Source organism: Salvia hispanica, chromosome 6 (assembly GCF_023119035.1).
Source record: "Salvia hispanica cultivar TCC Black 2014 chromosome 6, UniMelb_Shisp_WGS_1.0, whole genome shotgun sequence".
In the NCBI taxonomy this organism is placed as follows: Eukaryota; Viridiplantae; Streptophyta; class Magnoliopsida; order Lamiales; family Lamiaceae; genus Salvia; species Salvia hispanica.
The window spans coordinates 6,469,813-6,489,801 of NC_062970.1; the positions used below are offsets into that span (position 1 = coordinate 6,469,813).

General features: G+C 30.8%; 2 protein-coding genes across 5 annotated transcripts; both read right to left on the minus strand.

The window, feature by feature from the left end:
* Nucleotides 1-844: 844 nt before the first annotated feature.
* On the minus strand, nt 845-6,162 carry LOC125195699 (beta-galactosidase 5-like). Of its 4 annotated transcripts, none has more exons than XM_048093867.1 (19): nt 5,787-6,162; nt 5,619-5,714; nt 5,400-5,512; nt 5,224-5,290; nt 5,023-5,115; nt 4,253-4,396; nt 4,079-4,167; nt 3,906-4,011; nt 3,716-3,803; nt 3,493-3,614; nt 3,254-3,418; nt 2,987-3,165; nt 2,789-2,898; nt 2,568-2,677; nt 2,371-2,478; nt 2,181-2,294; nt 1,790-1,992; nt 1,362-1,704; nt 845-1,283 (listed from the first exon to the last, which is right to left on the minus strand). In XM_048093867.1, exons 1-19 carry the CDS (start codon nt 5,961-5,963, stop codon nt 1,164-1,166), a joined length of 2,547 nt encoding a protein of 848 aa, XP_047949824.1. In that variant the 5' UTR covers nt 5,964-6,162; the 3' UTR covers nt 845-1,163. The 4 variants fall into 4 exon arrangements, with proteins under 4 accessions (XP_047949824.1, XP_047949825.1, XP_047949826.1 ...); XM_048093868.1 differs by having other exon boundaries at nt 5,783-5,801; XM_048093869.1 differs by lacking the exon at nt 5,400-5,512 and having other exon boundaries at nt 5,787-5,922.
* Nucleotides 6,163-13,841: 7,679 nt separating this feature from the next.
* Nucleotides 13,842-14,511, minus strand: LOC125192503 (small ubiquitin-related modifier 5-like). Its single transcript, XM_048090099.1, has 3 exons — nt 14,413-14,511; nt 14,136-14,285; nt 13,842-14,021 (listed from the first exon to the last, which is right to left on the minus strand). The coding sequence occupies exons 1-3, from the start codon at nt 14,449-14,451 to the stop codon at nt 13,944-13,946; spliced, it is 267 nt and encodes an 88-aa protein (XP_047946056.1). The 5' UTR covers nt 14,452-14,511; the 3' UTR covers nt 13,842-13,943.
* Nucleotides 14,512-19,989: the final 5,478 nt, after the last annotated feature.

Consider the following 19,989-nt stretch of genomic DNA (forward strand, 5'->3'; position numbering starts at 1 on the left):
AGGGCTGCTGCCCTTGGCTCGGGCGCGGCCCCCCACTGCTGCTCTCGGCCCTTGGCTCGGGCACGGCCCCCCACTGCTGCTCTCCGCCTGGCCGAGGCTCTTGGGCGCGAGGCACAGTCCTCCACTGCAGGGGGGCGAGAGCCGCAGCCCTCCGAATTTCAGATATTTTTTTTTCGAAAATTGTTTGTATAATTCTTTCCTTCCATTTTTCACTTCATTCTCAATTTTAATTTTAAACCCTAAATTTTCGTTGTATAATTTTCCCCTATCTATAATATGACGAAAATTTGGTTTCAATTCACTCATTTTTAAAGTATGCATTTTTTTTAATTATTATAGGCAAATAATTTTTATTCTAGTAAAATTAAAATATAACAAAAAATGTAAGAAAATAATTTTAATTTGAGGCTTGGAGGGCCACCATTGTGGTGATCAAGTTTTGATGGGAAGGGCCAACTTTGTTGGGCATGCCCAAGAATTGGTGGCTTGGGCATGCCAAATAGGGCATATGCCACTGTGGACACTCTAAAAGTAGCCCCCTTTTAGTCTAATACGCCACCCGTCCTTGGGCATGCCACTGTGGACACTCTAAAAGTAGCCCCCTTTTCGTCTAATACTCCACCTGTCCCACATAAAGTGACTCATTTTCTTTTCTAGGAATTCCCACTTAAAGTGATACATGGAGACACTATCTCTTCTTTATTCTCTCGGAACCCACAAAACAACACTATAAAATCTCATAAAACAACACTATATAGAATCTCGCCTTACGCGGTATGAAAATAAAAGGGACTGTTACTTTTAAATTTATTGTTGCCTTTTGTAAATCTAAAATAAAATAGTCTAAATACAAAACTAATAGAAATATGAATAATTGAGAATGCAACAACATTTGTTCTCAGAGCATGAGAACCCTTCTGTCTTACTATATTTGGGATCAGAAAATCAAATTTTCTATAAGATAGCTATAACACAAACAAATTCTACACTGCTATAAAAATATCTACTAGCCGAACTAGTAAAAAACTTTGTGGATGAGTGGACCTCGTATGACTAACTATACCACTCTCTACAGTCTGCACGATGCAGACTGTGATCGTGATCGTCGTGTAGCACAACTCTCTTCAAGATTTTTGTACATTTCTTTCTGGGAATGTTCATACTTATGCTGTGTTAGAGCAAACAGCTTCAACAGATAACTTCTTTAATACATTAGGGCAAGGATCACTTCCAAAGTAGCTATTTGAAACTGATAGCTTGCACCTTTCCTTCCCAAGGCACATCTGTGACAGAATTCGAACAAAGTATACATCAGTCACATTCTCATTGAATAGTAAATGATCCAGTGTAGAATAACTCACCTTTTCTATGACAGCTTGGGAGTTCTGTGCGTGACAACTTCCCATCCTAAAACTTGAACATGTTCCTGTAGGTGTCCCGTAGCTTGCGAACGTAATGGCTGACATAGTCTGCCCACGGGCACACCGGAGATGCACCTTGGCCTGGTGGAGCATTCTCTTTGTGCTCGTGCTCTCGCTCTCGAGCTGATAATTTGCTACCATCGGATGGCGCTCATATGCATCAACACATACGTTCCTTGTGGTTCTTTTAACTAGAGAGATTCTTGATGGATCTCCACCGAGTTCTTCGACAAGTACAATGAGATTTTTTGTTGGCTGCAACCATGATCTGGGCACATGGTACCTAAGGCAAGATTGAAGTATGTCGACTTGTAAGAAGTTACTCTATTTTCTTCTGTTTCTATTGTTAAGTAGTAGTAGAAATTTACCATCGTTGAGTTGGCAGGCCACAACCACCTTGACATTTAGGGGACCGGTATGTACCAGTGTAGTGGCACTCTCCACAGGTTCCATTTGCTACAGCCGTCCAATATCTTCCTATGCTTTGTCCATTGATCCACACTTGACCTTTCCCCATGCTTCCCATGTCCAATGCCAACGGCTCATCTCCATTTGGTGCGTCAAAATATGCCTGCATAGTTCCAATATAGACGATGCTTACCTTAGTAACTCTATTAAAACACTGAAACTAGTGAAGGCCGTGTTCTGGGATGAATATTCAGATCCGGGCTTTCACCTGTCTGATAGATTTTTAACCATATATGACAGTTGCAAACAAGACTTCCTGTGTTAAAAGACTAGTTTGTATAGCATCTGTACCTTGTACCATCTAAGGGGCTGATGATTTTGGGCGATAGCTGCCATTGCCGTCCACTCAACAGATGAAGCCTGGGATGGGGAGACCAGATTCATCTTTTCACCAGTTAGTCCAACCTGTTTACAGTAAACATTCAGGTATGAATGTGTGTAAATGTGATACTATAACAAGCCTAATATCCACATGCTTTACCTTGTAAGACCATGTTTGCCTTGTCAGATCTTTGCGTCCTTGATCTAGGCCGTTAAGCTCGACTCGCCCAACTCCCACGTTCCAGTCCTCGAAATGCAATCCAGTGTTCTTCATTTTGAGAAATGCATTAAGTTCTTAAGAGAGTATTTACTTTCTATCTATAAATATTAAAAAGTAACAAATGGAATAGAACTCACAGGTAATCCCATGGCTATGCTGAGCAGAGAAATACTATTTTTGCCAGCTTTCAAGTTTACTGCTCTGCTGAATGTGAATCTTGTATTCGTTCGAGTCCCATAAGCAGATCCTGTAAGCATAGAAACCCGGTAGTTTTATGACCTTTTCACATATTAACACCATTTTTTCATACACATGAACTCATATATCATGATAGTTTTCAACAAAGAAACCTTTCTACCTGCAAAATTTCCATTGATGAAGACATGGAGGGCGTGACCCCGAGAGTCCACAGTTAGAGTAGGATTCTGCCCATTGCTCAGAAATTGCTCGGATGAAGCTATGTCAACGCTGTGTCGTGAAAACCAATTTACATATCATAATATGGAGAAAACTGTACAAGATATAGCATAGTTTATAGCAGAGAGGAATGACTAACCTGGTCGTGTACCACAAATAATCACTGCTATCCCTCGTGACATTCAACTGCTCTACTAGGGCAGGTGCGGTGAATGCTGAGCCATCCTCTAGTGCAGCTGTGTCCTCACGATACGTCTCCCATGATTGCAGTTGGGAATTCGTCTCCACCATTTGATAGCGCGATGTTTGCGCTCCAACCTTAATAGTCAGAAGCCGTTACATGTATGATCTTTGCAACGAATATATGGATAACTGGATAATGCATATCTATGTTTAGTATAACTACCTTTGCAGTGTTGAAAACTACATTTGTGCAGTCAGGCAGAATGCTGATGGACCAAGGAGGCAATTTGTAGTGCCTGTTGTTGAACACCACTCTTACAGCGGATTTGGTGTCGAAGTTGGAAAGGAAAGCTGCACAGCTACCTTCCCCTGCTGAGAATACATGAGCCTAGAAAACGACGAGGTTTTGGTAAGTACGATGGCCAATAGGCATTGCTTCGAATTGGGGGGCCAGAAGCCAACCTGCTGATATATTCCTAACGAAACCACGTTAGGCTCCGAAGACGAGACAAGTGCGTGCTCACAGAGCTTAATAGCCCTGTGGAGCTCCTTGAGATGACCATACTTGGGCTCTCGAATCAAACCTAAAAATTGTGAGTATGTATCAACTTTGCATGTTCGCATAATTAAGTTGTACAAAATTGTCGAAATTATGGAGGTAAATAATGTGAATATCGTTACATACCATATTCATCTATCGGAGCATCATAGTCATAGCTGGTTGTGATGAACGGGCCTCCAGCAGTGCGCCCGAAGTTGGTGCCTCCATGGTACTAATGAATAAATTTCATTCAGATTCCAAAAATTATGCCAATAAAAATTTGATTTTAAAAAATTAAGCCATGATGATATTAAAAGTTTACTAATGTTAGTACCATGTAATAGTTTATAAAGGAACCGCCTGACCGCACGAAACGAGCTACTGCAAAGGCGAGATCTTGAACCGGCCGCTCATGAACCGTTCCTCCAAACTCATTAAACCTGATTTTATTTCTTCTAATTAGAAACAAGAATGAAAGACATGTGGTGAAATGTATGAGATAGTTACCAGCCACTCCAAGCTTCAGTCCACATAGTAGGCTTATAAGGTTTGTTGGGAGTAAATTTATCACAGTAGAATCCGTTGCATGTATTTATCTGTTTGCAATGTTACAACCAAAATAAAATTAAGGAATTGAATTGTTTTTTTTTTTTTTGAGAAAATTGATGATGAAATACATACGATGGGATCGGGGGCATTATCGTCTTTGCACATGACCCATGGAACACCGGTGTCGAGTCCAACTGCCATTTTTGCTGCCCAATTCATATATGCATCTCCAGCTGCCCCAAGTGCAATCCTTTCTCTCCCATATTCGTTCTCAATCTATTCACCAAGATTCAAATGTAAAAAAGTTAATTAAATTGAGCTTGCAATACATCAAAAGTAATTTAAGTGAAGCCAATCTCGAATTTTCAAAAAAAATTTAAAAAGATATATGTAACAACATATATAATCCAACTTGCTAAATGAGGCTGAGCATGCAATACTCAATAAGTGAGTTGGAAAATACTTTAAAATTATTCACTTTGTAAAACTTTTAATGTATTTATAGTGTAAATAGGAATATTTGTAGTATAAGATATCTAAAGTCTAAACAACTTTGTTATGAGAAACAATTAGTTTTTGTGAGTAAAACAATTTATTAATAAAGAATATCTAAATTCAAATCTGAATTAAGAAAGTTTGTTTAAAACTCAAATTTGCCTCGGTTGCATCATGCCAAAGTCTTCCTTGTAGTTGTCAATGTATAATTAGCCAGAAAGCCGAAATGAGATTTTCAATGACACATTAAAAAAATGCTCTTTGACATTCAGTGACGATTTAATTGCGCTAGATCCAATTTATACTATTTTATTCGTCATATGTTTTTGCAATATTTTTTCTAGGCTCGTATTTGGAAATGATCAATTTAAATACACAATGCTAACTTAAAATAATAAAATTGATACCTGTGAGAGTATAATAGGACCTCCTTGTGATTCAAATAGTTGCTCGCTCTTCATCATACCAACTATTTTCTGAGTGAACTTTTCCATAGCCGCCTGTAAAAATATAACAAATGCTTCGACTCAAACACTAACTAAACAAACTAGAATTTATTAAACCATCCAATCTATACTAAAATGATTTTTTTTTTTTAAATAAAGAACCTTATAGGGCTCGTTGTCTGTTCTGAAGCTGATACCAGGTACATATTTCAACCACACAGGAAATCCACTGCATCAACAAATATATATGTAATTAAAGTCATACAAATAAATTAAAAAAACTAAGAAATCGAAATTAAATCCCAAATTTCAATTTTATATAGTGCAAGAGAAATTACCCAAAATTCCATTCTGCACAAACATAGGGTCCAATTCGGAGATGAACATAGAGGCCTTGTTTTTGCACCGTCTTAATAAATCTTACTAAATCGAATCTACCCTCAAAATTATACTGCCAGAAGTAATTGAACTTAAATATGTAACAAAACATATATGTGTGTGTGATATAAGTATTTATTAAACGAAATCAATAAAAATATGAAAAATACTGAACTCACATTGTCTGGGGAAGGCTCATGCACATCCCAAAACACATAAGTGTCAATAACATCCAATCCACCATTTTTGGCCTTCAATATCAGATCTTCCCACATCTGAAAATTTCACCACTAATTAGTATAATCACAAACTAAATTAATTTAAAATGAAATTTGAAACTTACTTACTTGAGGGGTGCTTCTTGGGTAATGTATAGAACCAGAAAAAAGAATTCTTCTGTTTCCATTGATGATGACTGCCCTCTTATCATAGCTCACACTGCACTTGATCACCTCACACCCCATCACCAAAAACATCAAGATCATCAACATAAATGAACTCGAATAATATTTAATAGTTCCCATGATTTTTTTTGGTGAATATGGAATGGAGGAACTATTCTAGTATTTAAAAAATGTGCATGAATATGGAGGGAAAATTAAGAAGTGAAGCGGTGAGATTTGGAAGTGGTGGCAATGTGGTGGAAGTGCAGATTTATCACATTTGGCAATCACTAGAACATTTTAATTAAATGTTCTTGACAGCACAAAAAAATTAGAGAACGTAATTAAGCTTTTATTGCTGATATTCATGCTTGCGAGTGTTCATCATCATCATCATTTATATATGCAGTTCAAAATCAATAAATAAATATAGAAAATATTGAATCATTTATTGTGAGAGGTGATATTTTAATTCAAGTGAAGGTTATGCCCCGTTGGCATCATTAATGTTGAATTAAATTAATTGTATCGATATTGATGCAGATGCCAAGTTCAAATTAGATTTGAATTGTGGTAAGTAAGTTCTGAGAAATTGATAATTTGGATGACTAATAATTTCAGATGTCAGCTCCCTTTTTTTTTTTGTCGGTCCAATATATATATAAAATAAAACAAATTTTTCAAAATTTATTAATTTATCATTGTATTTATGCCGATAGATTTTGTTTGTATTTTATCCCCCATTTTTAATATGCAAAAGACGAATACCATAAGCATAGTCCCTTTCTTATTATTTCAATTTGCTCGTGATTAAATTTTTCTTAATTAATATGTAAACAAACACATTTACTACTAACTACTTCTCTCAAATTATATAGATTTTCATAAATGATAATATAAGTCAAAGTTCGATATTCAAGAAAATTATTACAAACGTAGAGTATTTCACAAGTATTTGAACTGGAATGGAACAATGTAGTAATTATAATTGAATATAACTTGTGTCACAAAGGCAAGCAATTAGCTGGCGAGTTTGGAGGAAAAAAACAAGAAGAATGGAATTTTTATGAATTTTCTGTAGCAAAATCATTAGTATTTCTCGTTAATATAAAGCAGGACCATGGAAACTTCCACTCTTCAAAATCTTGAAAGTCATGGCATTATCATAATTAGAGGATCCTCTTACATTAAATTTAATAGATGAAGATTAAAAAATAATACTAGTATTAATATGATATATTAGTACTATGAGTTAATTAGAAGCACGTGAATTGTCGCTTAGGCTGTTATCTTCACTCCTAGTCGTAGATATACTCTTCTCTTCATATGCCACAAGTAAATTATGTCAAAACCAAATCTACTTGTTGAAATCATTGTGAATTAAAATTCAGATTTAGATTCATAAATATTCAAAAATATTTAAAATTTGTTTTTGATAATTATAAGTACTTGCAAATTTAAGTATAGACAGATTTTTTATTTAATTATTGGTAAAACGATGTCACACAAACCTTCTCTTTCATATGAGACGGAATCGATTTTAAAAGGCGAACTTAGAATATAAGTACATGGTGTGTAGGAAAGCTTTCCATTCTTCTTTAATATTTTTTCACATGCTTAGCATTAGAAAAACATATTGTCTTGTAAAGGCTTTAAAATTTAATAAACAAAAATTATCAAATCTAGCTCAATTACTTAATGTGATGGATGTCTTCATGTTCGTATGTTGAACTCATCATTCTATCAGTGGTATTGCAATATTAATAGATGCAACAAGATTCATGATATATATGTATAAAACAGTATAAATTACTACTATTGATCGACACTTATATATCTTGTACGAGGTGATGAATGTATCAGATTAGATGATTTAGATCATACTTCCTCCGTCCTAATAAATATGAAACATTTGTGTTTCGGCACGAGATTTTATGTAGCGTTGTTTTGTGAGTTAATGAGGAGAGAGTAAAGTAAGAGAGATGAAAAAGTAGAGAGAGTATTGTTTCTATTTTATAAAACGTTTCATTTCTAATGGGACAAACAAAATTGGAAAACGTTTCATTTCTAATGGAACCGAGGGAGTATTTGGATATGTGCCCATATATAAGAATGAAATTATCATTAAACTAAACAGTTACGTGCTTTCTGCATCATAGTTCATCATTCAAATTCTGCTATAGATTTAATTAAGAACTTATTTCAAAACTGTGTACATCCCCATGCCACCTAACCCTCCACCTTAGCTAGATTAGTTAGCTGCTAGAAACAAAACAAAATAGAGAAAGAGAAGAAAGAAACAGAAGGATCACAAAGCAAGGATCTATACTACAATTTGGAGGGTAATAATGTATTTTACTAATACTATCCGGGTACAATATTCGAGACATGATTTGTAACTTGGCCGAACTGGAAGTTAGTGTTCTAGTTGAAAGTTAAAACAGTAGGCTTTTCAGTGGGCTTCATGCGGATAGGATACCAGACACAAGCCACGTATAGAAATATAACACCAAAAGATGGCTTAGGTTTTAATCGTTTAAATCAAGTTTGAGTTGTTATGAGTCATGACAATCAATATTACATCATGTCGTGTGCAGGTCTTGTACGTTTAAAGATAGTAGGTCGTGTTCGTGTTTAGCTTGGGAATATTATTTATGAAGGAAGAATAAATTCTGGGTAAGAAGACGAACAGTTGTAGAATGGGAAGAAAATGTAATGGTTGGCGCCTTTATGATAAATTAGTTTTAGTTGAACGCATATGATCCGTCCATCAAAAATAGTTTAGATGTAAATATTTTGAGTTTTAAATGGAAATTTGGTAAAAACTAAAATGGGTAGACAGTGGTTAAGGTATTATTTGTGGAAAATAAAAACACTTCATGGGAGAAATTTACCGTAAATAGGTAGAAACTCATTTTAGTGAAAGAATCAAAATGAAGAAAATAACAACTATTTTTTGTGAGCATAATGTCTCTAAACTATATATATAACTCTTATGCTTTTGTGTATAATCATATTTTGTATTGTGATTAAACTACCCAATGTAAGAAGCCAACAAAATATCAAAACAAATTAGAATAAAGTATTTTTCATCAACCAAATATAAGCATTCATCCAGGTAAATCAATGATTAAATATAAGTATTAATACATTAAATTTATAAGTATATTTAACAAGTTATGTTGTGAGTTTTGTTAATTTTTGTGTTTCGGCTATATTGAACATAATAAATAATATAATATTTAATGATAAAAAGTACATAACATAACATAAAGTGATATTACAAATAAAAATTACATTTAAATGCATAAAATTAAATAAAGAACGAACAACAAAATGCAACTTAATCCAATAATCCGCTAAATGAGAATAAAATTTTTCAATATTATTGAAATAAGAAGTCTAAATATCATTGTAATATGTGTCATAAATTTCAGTTTACAGGTTGAGTAATTTTTTATGTAATAAACAATATATTAATATTTATATATATTATAAGTAATTCTTATTATATTATTCAAATTTATATGATCTATTTATTATAAATTGTTGTTGGGTTAATACATAATTTAGAAAAAAAATATATTGATATGATTGAATACGTATATAAAGTAGGTGAATATTTTAGTATAAATTACTTTTTAATTTGATGTTAAAATTAATCAAAATAGGTTCCCATTGAAGGAATCTTATTCACAAAACTTCCCCAAAATTGAATTTTACCGATGCTTATATTAATGCAAATACTTTGTTTATTCAAATTTTAACAAAATAATAAGGAGATAGAATAAAATTAAACTATAATTACTTATCAAAGATGGAGATATACCCACATGGAGTGTGATCATTTGCTAATTTTTTTAAGTTGCTAACTTGTTAATTCATCAATGCAATGTGTTAAAAATGTCAACATGATGATATTAAATGTCAACACATGATTTTGTTGAACTTCAATATAATGTGTTGATATTATGCGTTGACATTTTCATGTCACCGTGTTAATATTTTTAATACACTGCATTGATGAGTTAGCAGAGTTAGCAACTTAAATAGTTAGCAATATAACGCACCCCTACACACATGTTTGTGTTAAAATGACAACACCTCGTAAAATGACACCGTGACACCACATATCAGGCAATATTGTGAACGCTACACAGCAATATTATATTGTTGGCCGAGAAAAATTGTTGTATATAGCGTAACATATTGCTGGCCGAGTTTTGTACCTTTTTTTGTCATGTGACACCTTATTATTCGTCCACATGTACAAAATGATTGGTTAGAAATAGTGGTATGGTGTTATTTTAAGAGGTGGTGGCACCCTAACACTCCCCTATACACACATTATAGATAATGAAATAAAATAATAGTAGAAAATCTTCACAGCATAATATATTAGATATCTAAGCTAAAAGGGAAATAAGCATATCATAAACACGCATAATTAAGATCCTTTATCACAATTAATAAAAACATCCTTCATATGGAAATCATTGGAGATAGCAAATTCATCTAAAACACAACATTAATATGCAAATTCAGCAGCTTGGATTTGAAGGCCCGCCTCCATAGACTGGTGCCACAACATCAATTACATCCTGGTCCTCCAACCCAACCTTGATGATACAAATCAAACAACTTAATTATTAGTCCTACAATTTTCTAAAAATAAGGTTAGAGCAAGACACAAATTAAGGAGATTTGAGTATTTAGTTAGGATAAATAACCTGAGCAACAGTTCCACCACGAGGAACGCGATTACCCTCAAGGAAGAAATCCACAGTTCCATACTCCAAATTTTTTTCATTACAATAACATTTTAGCACCTTCTTTATTTGTACATCGCCCCTAACTTTCATGTACACTTCATCCCTAGACTGCAATTTCCATCACTACTAATTTATTTATAATTCTAACTTCACATAGGAAACATAATAAAAGAAAAAACATAAATCTTAAGTTAATGAGCCAAAAGAAAATGGTATGTAAAAAAAAAGATGGAACGAGAAATCATATAAAATGAATGCCTGATTCCTGAAGCAAATCACAATTCTTGAATCAGCCATTGAAGTCTTTTAGTGCGTCCTTCTTTCTTCACTTGTTTTTGAGAAGGGGCAATAAAAGAGAGAATTGATATAAAAAGAGTAGATGTAAATGGACTATTTCAGTATGTCAAGTTTTACATCAATTGGTCCTTATATATTTATTATGTTACGTGCCTTATGTGAGCATCACTCTCGTTTGACTCTTGTTTAGTGTTGTTTATTTTGTTTTACATATTTCGTTTGATTCTGATACATAAAAAATGTTATTGAAATTTTAAAATTTCACAAAATTTAAAAAAATTAAAGCTCGATTTGTTATTTTATTCATTTGTTTGAAATTATAAAAAAACGAGCGAATCGAGGCTGGATTTTTATGAATTCAATGTCAGCTAAAGTTGCACTATGTTGTATCTAATTAATTGTGTTTTGCTACCAAATTTATTATTTTGAACATAGTAAACAATGTTGATCTATAATTTTTTATTTTCAAAAAATACTCCATCCGCCTATAAAAATTATTATGTTTCATTTTTTCTTTTATGGTATGTCCACCGAAATTAGTCTAATACTACTAAAATTGAACAGTTATTCTCAATCTATTAGTCACTTTTAATATTTCTCTCTTCTATTTTATTTTCATATTCTCTTTCTCCCTTATATTTTACCAAGTTCGTACTTAAAGTCGTATCTTCCATAAATGAAACTATTTTTGGAGTATTATCATTTAAATCGCATTCTTTGACTTTGTTACTCCCTCCGTCCCAGATAATTCGTCCCAGTTTTCTATTTCGGTCCGTCCCACATAATTTGTCTCATTTCACTTTTACCGTTTTTGATACTGGACCCCATATTCCACTAACTCATTCCTATTCACATTTTATTATAAAACTAATATATAAAGGTAGGACCCCATATTCATTACAATTCTTAAAACCCTTGCTCGGTCAAAGTGACCCGAATTATCCAAGACGGAGGGAGTACATTCCTTCATCATGCACATAAAGTCATCGGAGCCAAAAGTCAATTGATACTTATCAGTTGATACATAAGTATCAAAATTTCAATATTTGCATAAAGAGATATGAAAATGAAAAATTAATCACTTAAAGTATGAGAACAAAAATAAATGAAAGTAGAGTAAAAGAGAAAAGAAAAATGACGAAGGAAAAGAGAAGGAAAAGAGAAGAGGGGAAGAAAAGATAGGCAAAGAACATTAAATGATGCATAGGAAAGAGAAAACATTAATAAGATAAATGAAAGTAATATATGAACTTCAATGCTCTTAAGTGGTTGTGGGGTATTTTAGTTTGTTTCAAAAAATGCAAAAGTATTTAAAACGACCAAATCTGTAAGTCTAGATACCTTTCACAATATTTTCAGTCCAGAGTCTGCATATGTGCACACAATAAAATTCAGGGAATATTTATATAAAAAAGAAAAGGGTAATATCGGCATTATATTATCATATGATAATTTTTGTGGATGTATTTTTATATTAACATAATGTATTACAAATATCAACAATATGATATGAGAATATCAACACAAGTACAAGAAAATATTACACAGTTTTATTGATATTTTAGCTACACTATATTGAGATTTTGCATACACTATATTGAGATTTATTTTTTTGCATTTATTGATAAAATCTGCTTATCAACATCTACGAAAATTGAAATATAATTTATCAAATCCCATCACCCGGACATCGTCAGAACATATGCAATTGAGATCTCATTGGAATCTTTATTTTAATTTGATATATTTTTTGCGAAAAATTTATTTAAATCGAGAGAGTTACGTAAATTTAAAGTTTTGAGATGATTTTGACAAGAGAGAATTGACATTAATACCCTTTAAGTTTATTTAATAATTTTTTAATTTAAAACATAATCCATGGAATTATTTATTAAATCTCCTAATGGCTAAGATTTAGTCTTAATTTATGATTGCTAATTAGTTAGCAATTGATCACTCCCCTATAGTGTTATAAAATTACTACTTAAACCTTATATTGAATACCATAATGTCAAAAAATTATTTTTCATCAACCAAATATAAACATTCATCCAGGTAAATCAATGATTAAATATAAGTATGAATACATTAAATTTATAAGTATATTTAACAAGTTATTTTGTGAGTTTTGTTAAATTTTGTGTTTGGGCTATATTGAACATAATAAATAATATAATATTTAATGATAAAAAGTACATAACATAACATAAAGTGATATTACAAATAAAAATTACATTTAAATGCATAAAATTAAATAAAGAACGAACAAAATGAAAACTTAATCCAATAATCCGCTAAATGAGAATAAAATCTTTCAATATTATTGAAATAAGAAGTTTAAATATCATTGTAATATGTGTCATAAATTTCAGTTTACAGGTTGAGTAATTTTTTATGTAATAAACAATATATTTATATTTATATATATTCTTATTATATTATTCAAATTTATATGATCTATTTATTATAAAAAAAATTGGGTTAATACATAAATTAGAAAAAATATATTGATGTTAGTTGAATACGTATATAAAGTAGGTGAATATTTTAGTATAAATAAATTACTTTTTGATGTTAAAATTATTCAAAATAGGTTTAATATTCCTAGATAATCTCTATGAATATGCTCATTGACATCTTAGTCTAAAAACGTCAGAAGACAAAAAAGGTTCCCTTTGAAGGAATCTTTTTCACAAAACTTCCCCAAAATTGAATTTTAAATCAAATACTTTGTTTATTCAAATTTGACAAAATAATAAGGTGATAGAATAATTAAAATTAAGCAGTTTCTTAGTACATGATTTATTATAACTATAATTTCTTGTATGAAGATATGTAATATACGCATTATAGATAATGAAAAAAACAATAGTAGTAGAGAATTAATCTTCACAGCATTATGAGATATCTAAGCTAAAATGGAAATAAGCATATCATAAAGACATAAACACGCATGATTAAGATCCTTTATCAAAATATAATAAAAACATCCTTCATATGGAAATAATTGCATATAGCAAATTCATTTGAAACACAACATTAATATGCAAATTCAGCAGCTTGGATTTGAAGGCCCACCTCCAAAGACTGGTGCCACAACATCAATCATATCATTCTCCTTCAATCCAGCCTTGATAATACAAATCAAATTAACAAATTAATTATTATTAGTGCTACCATTTTAAAATAAATAACCTGAGCAAATACACAAAGGAGATTTGAGTGTTTAGTTAGGATAAATAACCTGAGCAACAGTTCCTCTACGAGGAACACGATTACCCTCAAGGTAGAAATCCACAGTTCCATACTCCAAATGTTTTTCATCACAATAACTTTGTAGCACCTTTTTTATTTGTATATTGCCCCTAACCAACATGTACACTTCATCCCGAGCCTGCAATTTCCATCACTACTAATTTATTTATAAATATAATAAAATAAACATAAATCTTAAGTTAATGAGCCAAAAGAAAATGGTATATGAAAAAAAGATGAAACGAGAAATTATATAAAATGAATGCCTGATTGATGAAGCCAATCGTAATTTTTGAATCACCCATTGAAGTCTTTCCTTATAAAACAGAGAGAGAGGGAGAGGGAGGGAGAGAATTGATAAAAAAGACTAGATGTAAATGGACTATTTCACTATGTAAAGTTTTACATCCTTATATAGGAGTCAGAAAGACCTAATATGTAGGCCAAGAAACCCTAATTAGCTAAGATGCCACTTGTACTCACAACTTTATCTATTTCGTTACCTCGATCATTCAACACGTATATCATTTCATATTCGAGAATTTTAATTTGGAGTACGACAAATAATTATAACAACTTTGATCTACAAACTTGACCGGTCATATTTCTCTTTTTGATTTGTTTTTCGAATATAACTATTGTCGTTATTTATTGTAACTAACTTGATGAGTTTTTTTTTCTTGAATGAATGTTTTCGGATTCATTAGGATTCTACGTTAAAATATTATACTCCATTCGTCCAAATTAAGTTGAGTCGTATCCTTTTTCGAGATATATCAACTCAGTCGAGTCATTTCCTTTTTTATTATGGTACATACCTTATGTGAGCATCACTCTCGTTTAGTGTTGTTTGTTTTCTTTTACGTAGTCGTTTGATTCTAATACATAAAAAAATATTTTTGAAATTTTAAAATTTCACAAAATTCATTAAAAAAAATCAAAGTTTGATATATTATTTTATTCATTTATTTGAAGTTATAGAGAAACGAGCAAAGTGAGCTTTGATTTTTATGAATTCAATGTTGGCGAAAGTTGCACATGTTGTATCTAATTAATTGTGTTTTGGTACCAAATTTATTATTTTGAACATGGTAACCAATGTTGATCTATAAATTTTTTATTTTCAGAAAATACTCCCTCCACCAATAATTTTTTTTTTTTTTTCGTTTTATGGTATGTCCACCAAAATTACTCTAAATACTATTAAAATTGAACAGTTATTCTCAATCTATTATAGTCACTTTTCATATTTCTTTCTATTTTATTTTCATATTCTCTTTCTCTCTTGTATTTTTCCAATTTCGTATTTAAAGTTGTATCTTCCACAAATGGAACTATTTTTGAAGTATTACTCCCTCCGTCCCATGTTACTTGAGTCACTTCTTTATTGCACTCATTTTGAAAAATAATAAATAGTTAAAGTGGAGAGAAAATAAAGTAAAAAAAAGAATATTATAGTTAATACTCTTCTCTACATTATTCTCTCTCTTACTTTTCTTTCTCTCCACTTTAACTATTTATTATAATATTTTCAAAACGAGTATAAAAATGAAATGACTCAAGTAACGTGAGACGGAAGGAGTATTAGATTTCGTTACATTCCTTCATCATGCACATAAAGTCATCGGAGCCAAAAGTCAATTGATACTTATTAATTGATACATAAGTATCAAATTTTCAATATTTGCATAAAGAGAAATGAAAATGAAAAACCAATCACTTAAATTATGAGAACAAAAATAAATGAAAGTAGAGAAAAAGAGAAAAAAAAATTGACGAAGGAAAAGAGAAGAGGGGAAGAAAAGATACGCAAAGAACATTAAATGATGCATAGGAAAGAGAAAATATTAATTAATGTGAAGACACATCAGATAAATTGAAAATAATATATGAACTTCAATGCTCTTTAATTAGTGGTTGTGGGGTATTTTAGTTAGTTTCATAAAATGCAAAAGTATTTAAAACGACCAAATCTCTAAGTCTAGATACCTTTCACAATATTTTAAGTCCAGAGTCTGCAAATGTGCAAACAATAAAATTCAGGGAATATTTATATAGTTCAAATAGAGAATGCAAAAAGAAGATAGTATATTGGTAAACACCCTTCTATAAAATAGGTTTAATTAAGTTATAATAGTAGCGACCGACATAAGTTTTAATTTAAATTTATTAAAGGGAGAGAGACAGATAGAAAAAAAGTGATTGAGTAATATAAACTAATTTTATTGGGCAAATCAATATGAAAAAATATACTATATATTTTCCGTAGGATAGGTGTTGTAATTATGTTGACTTCCGTTTTCGTACCTATTCATTTAATTTACAGATTGGAATAGGTGTTGTAATTGTATTGACTTCCGTTTTCATACCTATTCATTTAAAGCATTAATGGTATTGTCTTAATTATATGCTATATTAAATATATAACATTAAATGTATTTAATAATTTAGTAAAATTTTTTGCCAAAAAAATGACAATTCAACTACTTTGGAATATCCGGAGAAAGGAATACGACTCTACTAACTTGTGAGAGATGTAGCAATAACACAAAGTGATTATACAAAAAAATTACACTTCAAATGCATAATTTTTAAATAAAAAATAAAAAACAAAATGAAAGTCTAATCTAATAATCCAGTAAATAAAAAACAAATCTTTCAGTATTATTGAAGTAAGATATTTAAATATTACTATTGTAGTATGTTTAATGTTTTTTAACTTTTTAAGTTGAGTCAATTTTTATTAATTAAATAGTAATATATTAGTATGAATCATTTATTATAAAATGTTTTGTTGTTAAGTTATAATTTAGATAAAATAGATGGATATGATTAAATAGGTAAATAAATAAGTGAAAATAGAATATTCTTTTGTATTTAAATTTGGTGTAAATAGTTTGACTAAAATTACCATTTAATGTGGCATTTAATAGAAATGAGTTTGAATTGGCATAGATAATTAATGAATATGCTCATTGACATTTTAGCCTAAAGTCAGAACAATAAAAAGTTCTCATTAGGGAACCTTTTTCGGAACCTTTTTCCCATACTTTACCCCAAAATTGAATTTATCCAGCAATGCAAATTCTAACCGATACCACAACATCAATTACGTCCTCATACTTCAACCCAACCTTGATAATACATATCAAACATATTAATTATTAGTAGTATTTTCTAAAAATAATGTTAGAGCAAGACACAAAGATTTTAGTATTTAGTTATGAATAAATAACCTGAGGTACAATTCCTCTACGAGAAAGATAGTAACCATTAAGGTAAAAATCCAGGATTTCATACAACATTAGTTTTTCATTACAATAATTTTTTAGCACATATTTTTATTTGTCTCACCCTCAACTCTGATGTACACGTCATCCTCACCCTACAATTCCCATCGTCACTATTACTCCAATTCCAAATTAGAAGTTACAATTTTATTTTTAGTTTGTCAAAAAAAATGTTAACTACCTTTTTCTCTATTCATTATTATTTGAATTACTTTTTATTTTCTCCCACTCTCTATTTAACACACTAAACAACATCTTCTAACATCTCGTATCAATACTCATGTGTGACATCTATATTGAAACGAACAGGATAATTAAGTTATAAATGCAAAAATTAAAATTCATATGGGAAAATAACCTTGAGAATATAAAACATAAATCATAAGTTAATGAACAAAAACTAAAAATGGAATGAATGAATTATCATGAAGAAATCAAGATTCTTCAATCTGACATTGAAGTGTTTCCAAGCACTTCTATTAATAATTTTTGTCCACTTTTACCTTGTTCATCACATGTATCATTTCGTAGCTGGGAAATTTAATTTGGGATGCAACAAATAATTAAACCGACTTAATTCTTTAAAAAATTGATAGATCCTGTTCCTTCCTTTGATTTTTTTTAATTATAATCATTATTTTTATTTAATGTTACTTATTCGATGGTTTTTATTTCATGCAATGAAGGTTTTAGATTTTTATAATTTTCAGATTCATTTGGATTCTACGACAAAAATACAATTATAGATGTTTTGATAATATTTTAGATTTTATCTTTTGATATTATTCAATTATATGACTAATGGATTTTAATTAAACTGGTAAAAAATATTGTATTTTCTAATGCATCGATTAAGACATTATATTTAAGCTGGAACATCTGGAACATCGACAGAAATACTGAAATACTCCCTTCATCCTATGCTAGTTGATGCATTTCTTTTGGAACGGACTTTAAGAAAATTGATGTTTAAAATTTAACTAGAAATAGAACAAAGTTAGAGAAAAATGAAAGAGTAGAGTAAAAGAGAGAATAACGTTTTTAAAAAAATGGAGTAATCGAGCAAGTAATTTGAAACGACCCAAAATGAAATCTGGAGCAAGTAGTTTGTGACAAAAGAGTACTATATAATAGACTTATTGTACCAAAATAATATAAAAAAATATCAAATTTTTGGTATACTGTGATTTTCGACATAGTATAATGCTTTATGGAAAGATTTCTGTAAAGTAACGGTATAAATTTACATAAACCGCGAATACTAAATATATTTATATAATCATATAACAATATGCCGTACCAAAGTCCGAATTGCCGAAAAGATTTGGTATACCGATTACAGCATACCAAAAGGACGGTATGATAACGAAATTGAAATTGATCAACACTTTTGCTACGATAAAGATATGATTTTTATTTATACCTAATTTTCATTGTGGTACGTGGTATGACAATTTCAATATGATATACTGTATCGTGAAAATGATATGCTATATATCTTATAGCTCCATAGATTATAAGGGACAAGGTTTATTAGGCCCAAAATTCAGTTTATTTACACAGCCCATCACATTAATTAATACTACCAGAAGTTAGCCGAAATTATCGTCCTATATTAACTTAAGCTAACCCAACATTCATTTGAAACAAGGCCCAAAATCAAAAGCCCCAAAAAGGTCGGTCTTTTTCACCCTCAATTTTCCCAATCTGAAAACCCTTATCTTGTGCAATATTTTCTATCTAATCTAATATTCATTTCAAACAAAACAAATTGGATTGTGACAAACATTTAAATTGATACAACCCCATATCTCGCGAAGCAATTGACAAAAGCGAACAAATCTCCTTATGAGATCCCTGGCTCAACTGTTAATTCTAATTAATTAACTTTACTATTGATACTATAAGATATAATTCAGTAAATTTGGGTTGACATATATAACTGCTATTTCAAGTAGTTGGAGGATTAAAGGGTTTTGTTTTTTTTAAAAATTAAAAAAACGAATATCGAAACCAGAAATGTGAATTTCACGTGAGGAGCAATTATATAATCGTGGTAGCTACAACCTTAATTACTCAACATGGAATTAGCTGATAAGATATGAGTGAATGTTTAAAAGTGGAAACATAAGTCATGGGCAAAATTCAAAATTTTTTATTTTCTGATGGATGATAATTGATGAGAAAAAACAAAGGAAGAAGAGAGTGAAATTGACTGATCACGGGCAGATTCTGTAAGAAATTTTCCATATATATTGCCTATATTCCTAAGAAGGTCAGAACATAATTTAACTTCACACGCATAAGCTAGAAGAGGCAAGTACCCTGACCAACCCCATTTACACCTCTTCAAATGTTCGTACATCAGTTCAAATTTTATTTATTCGCCAATTTGCAAAATTGTACTTCTTCAAATGTGTGTAATACATTAAAGTAGAAACTATATTAAATAAAAAGATAATAAAGTAGAAAATATGAAAAAGTAGAGAAAATAAAGTAAGTGGGAGGGAAAAGTAAGTAAAAAGAAATATGTTCACTTCTACTAAAAAGGGA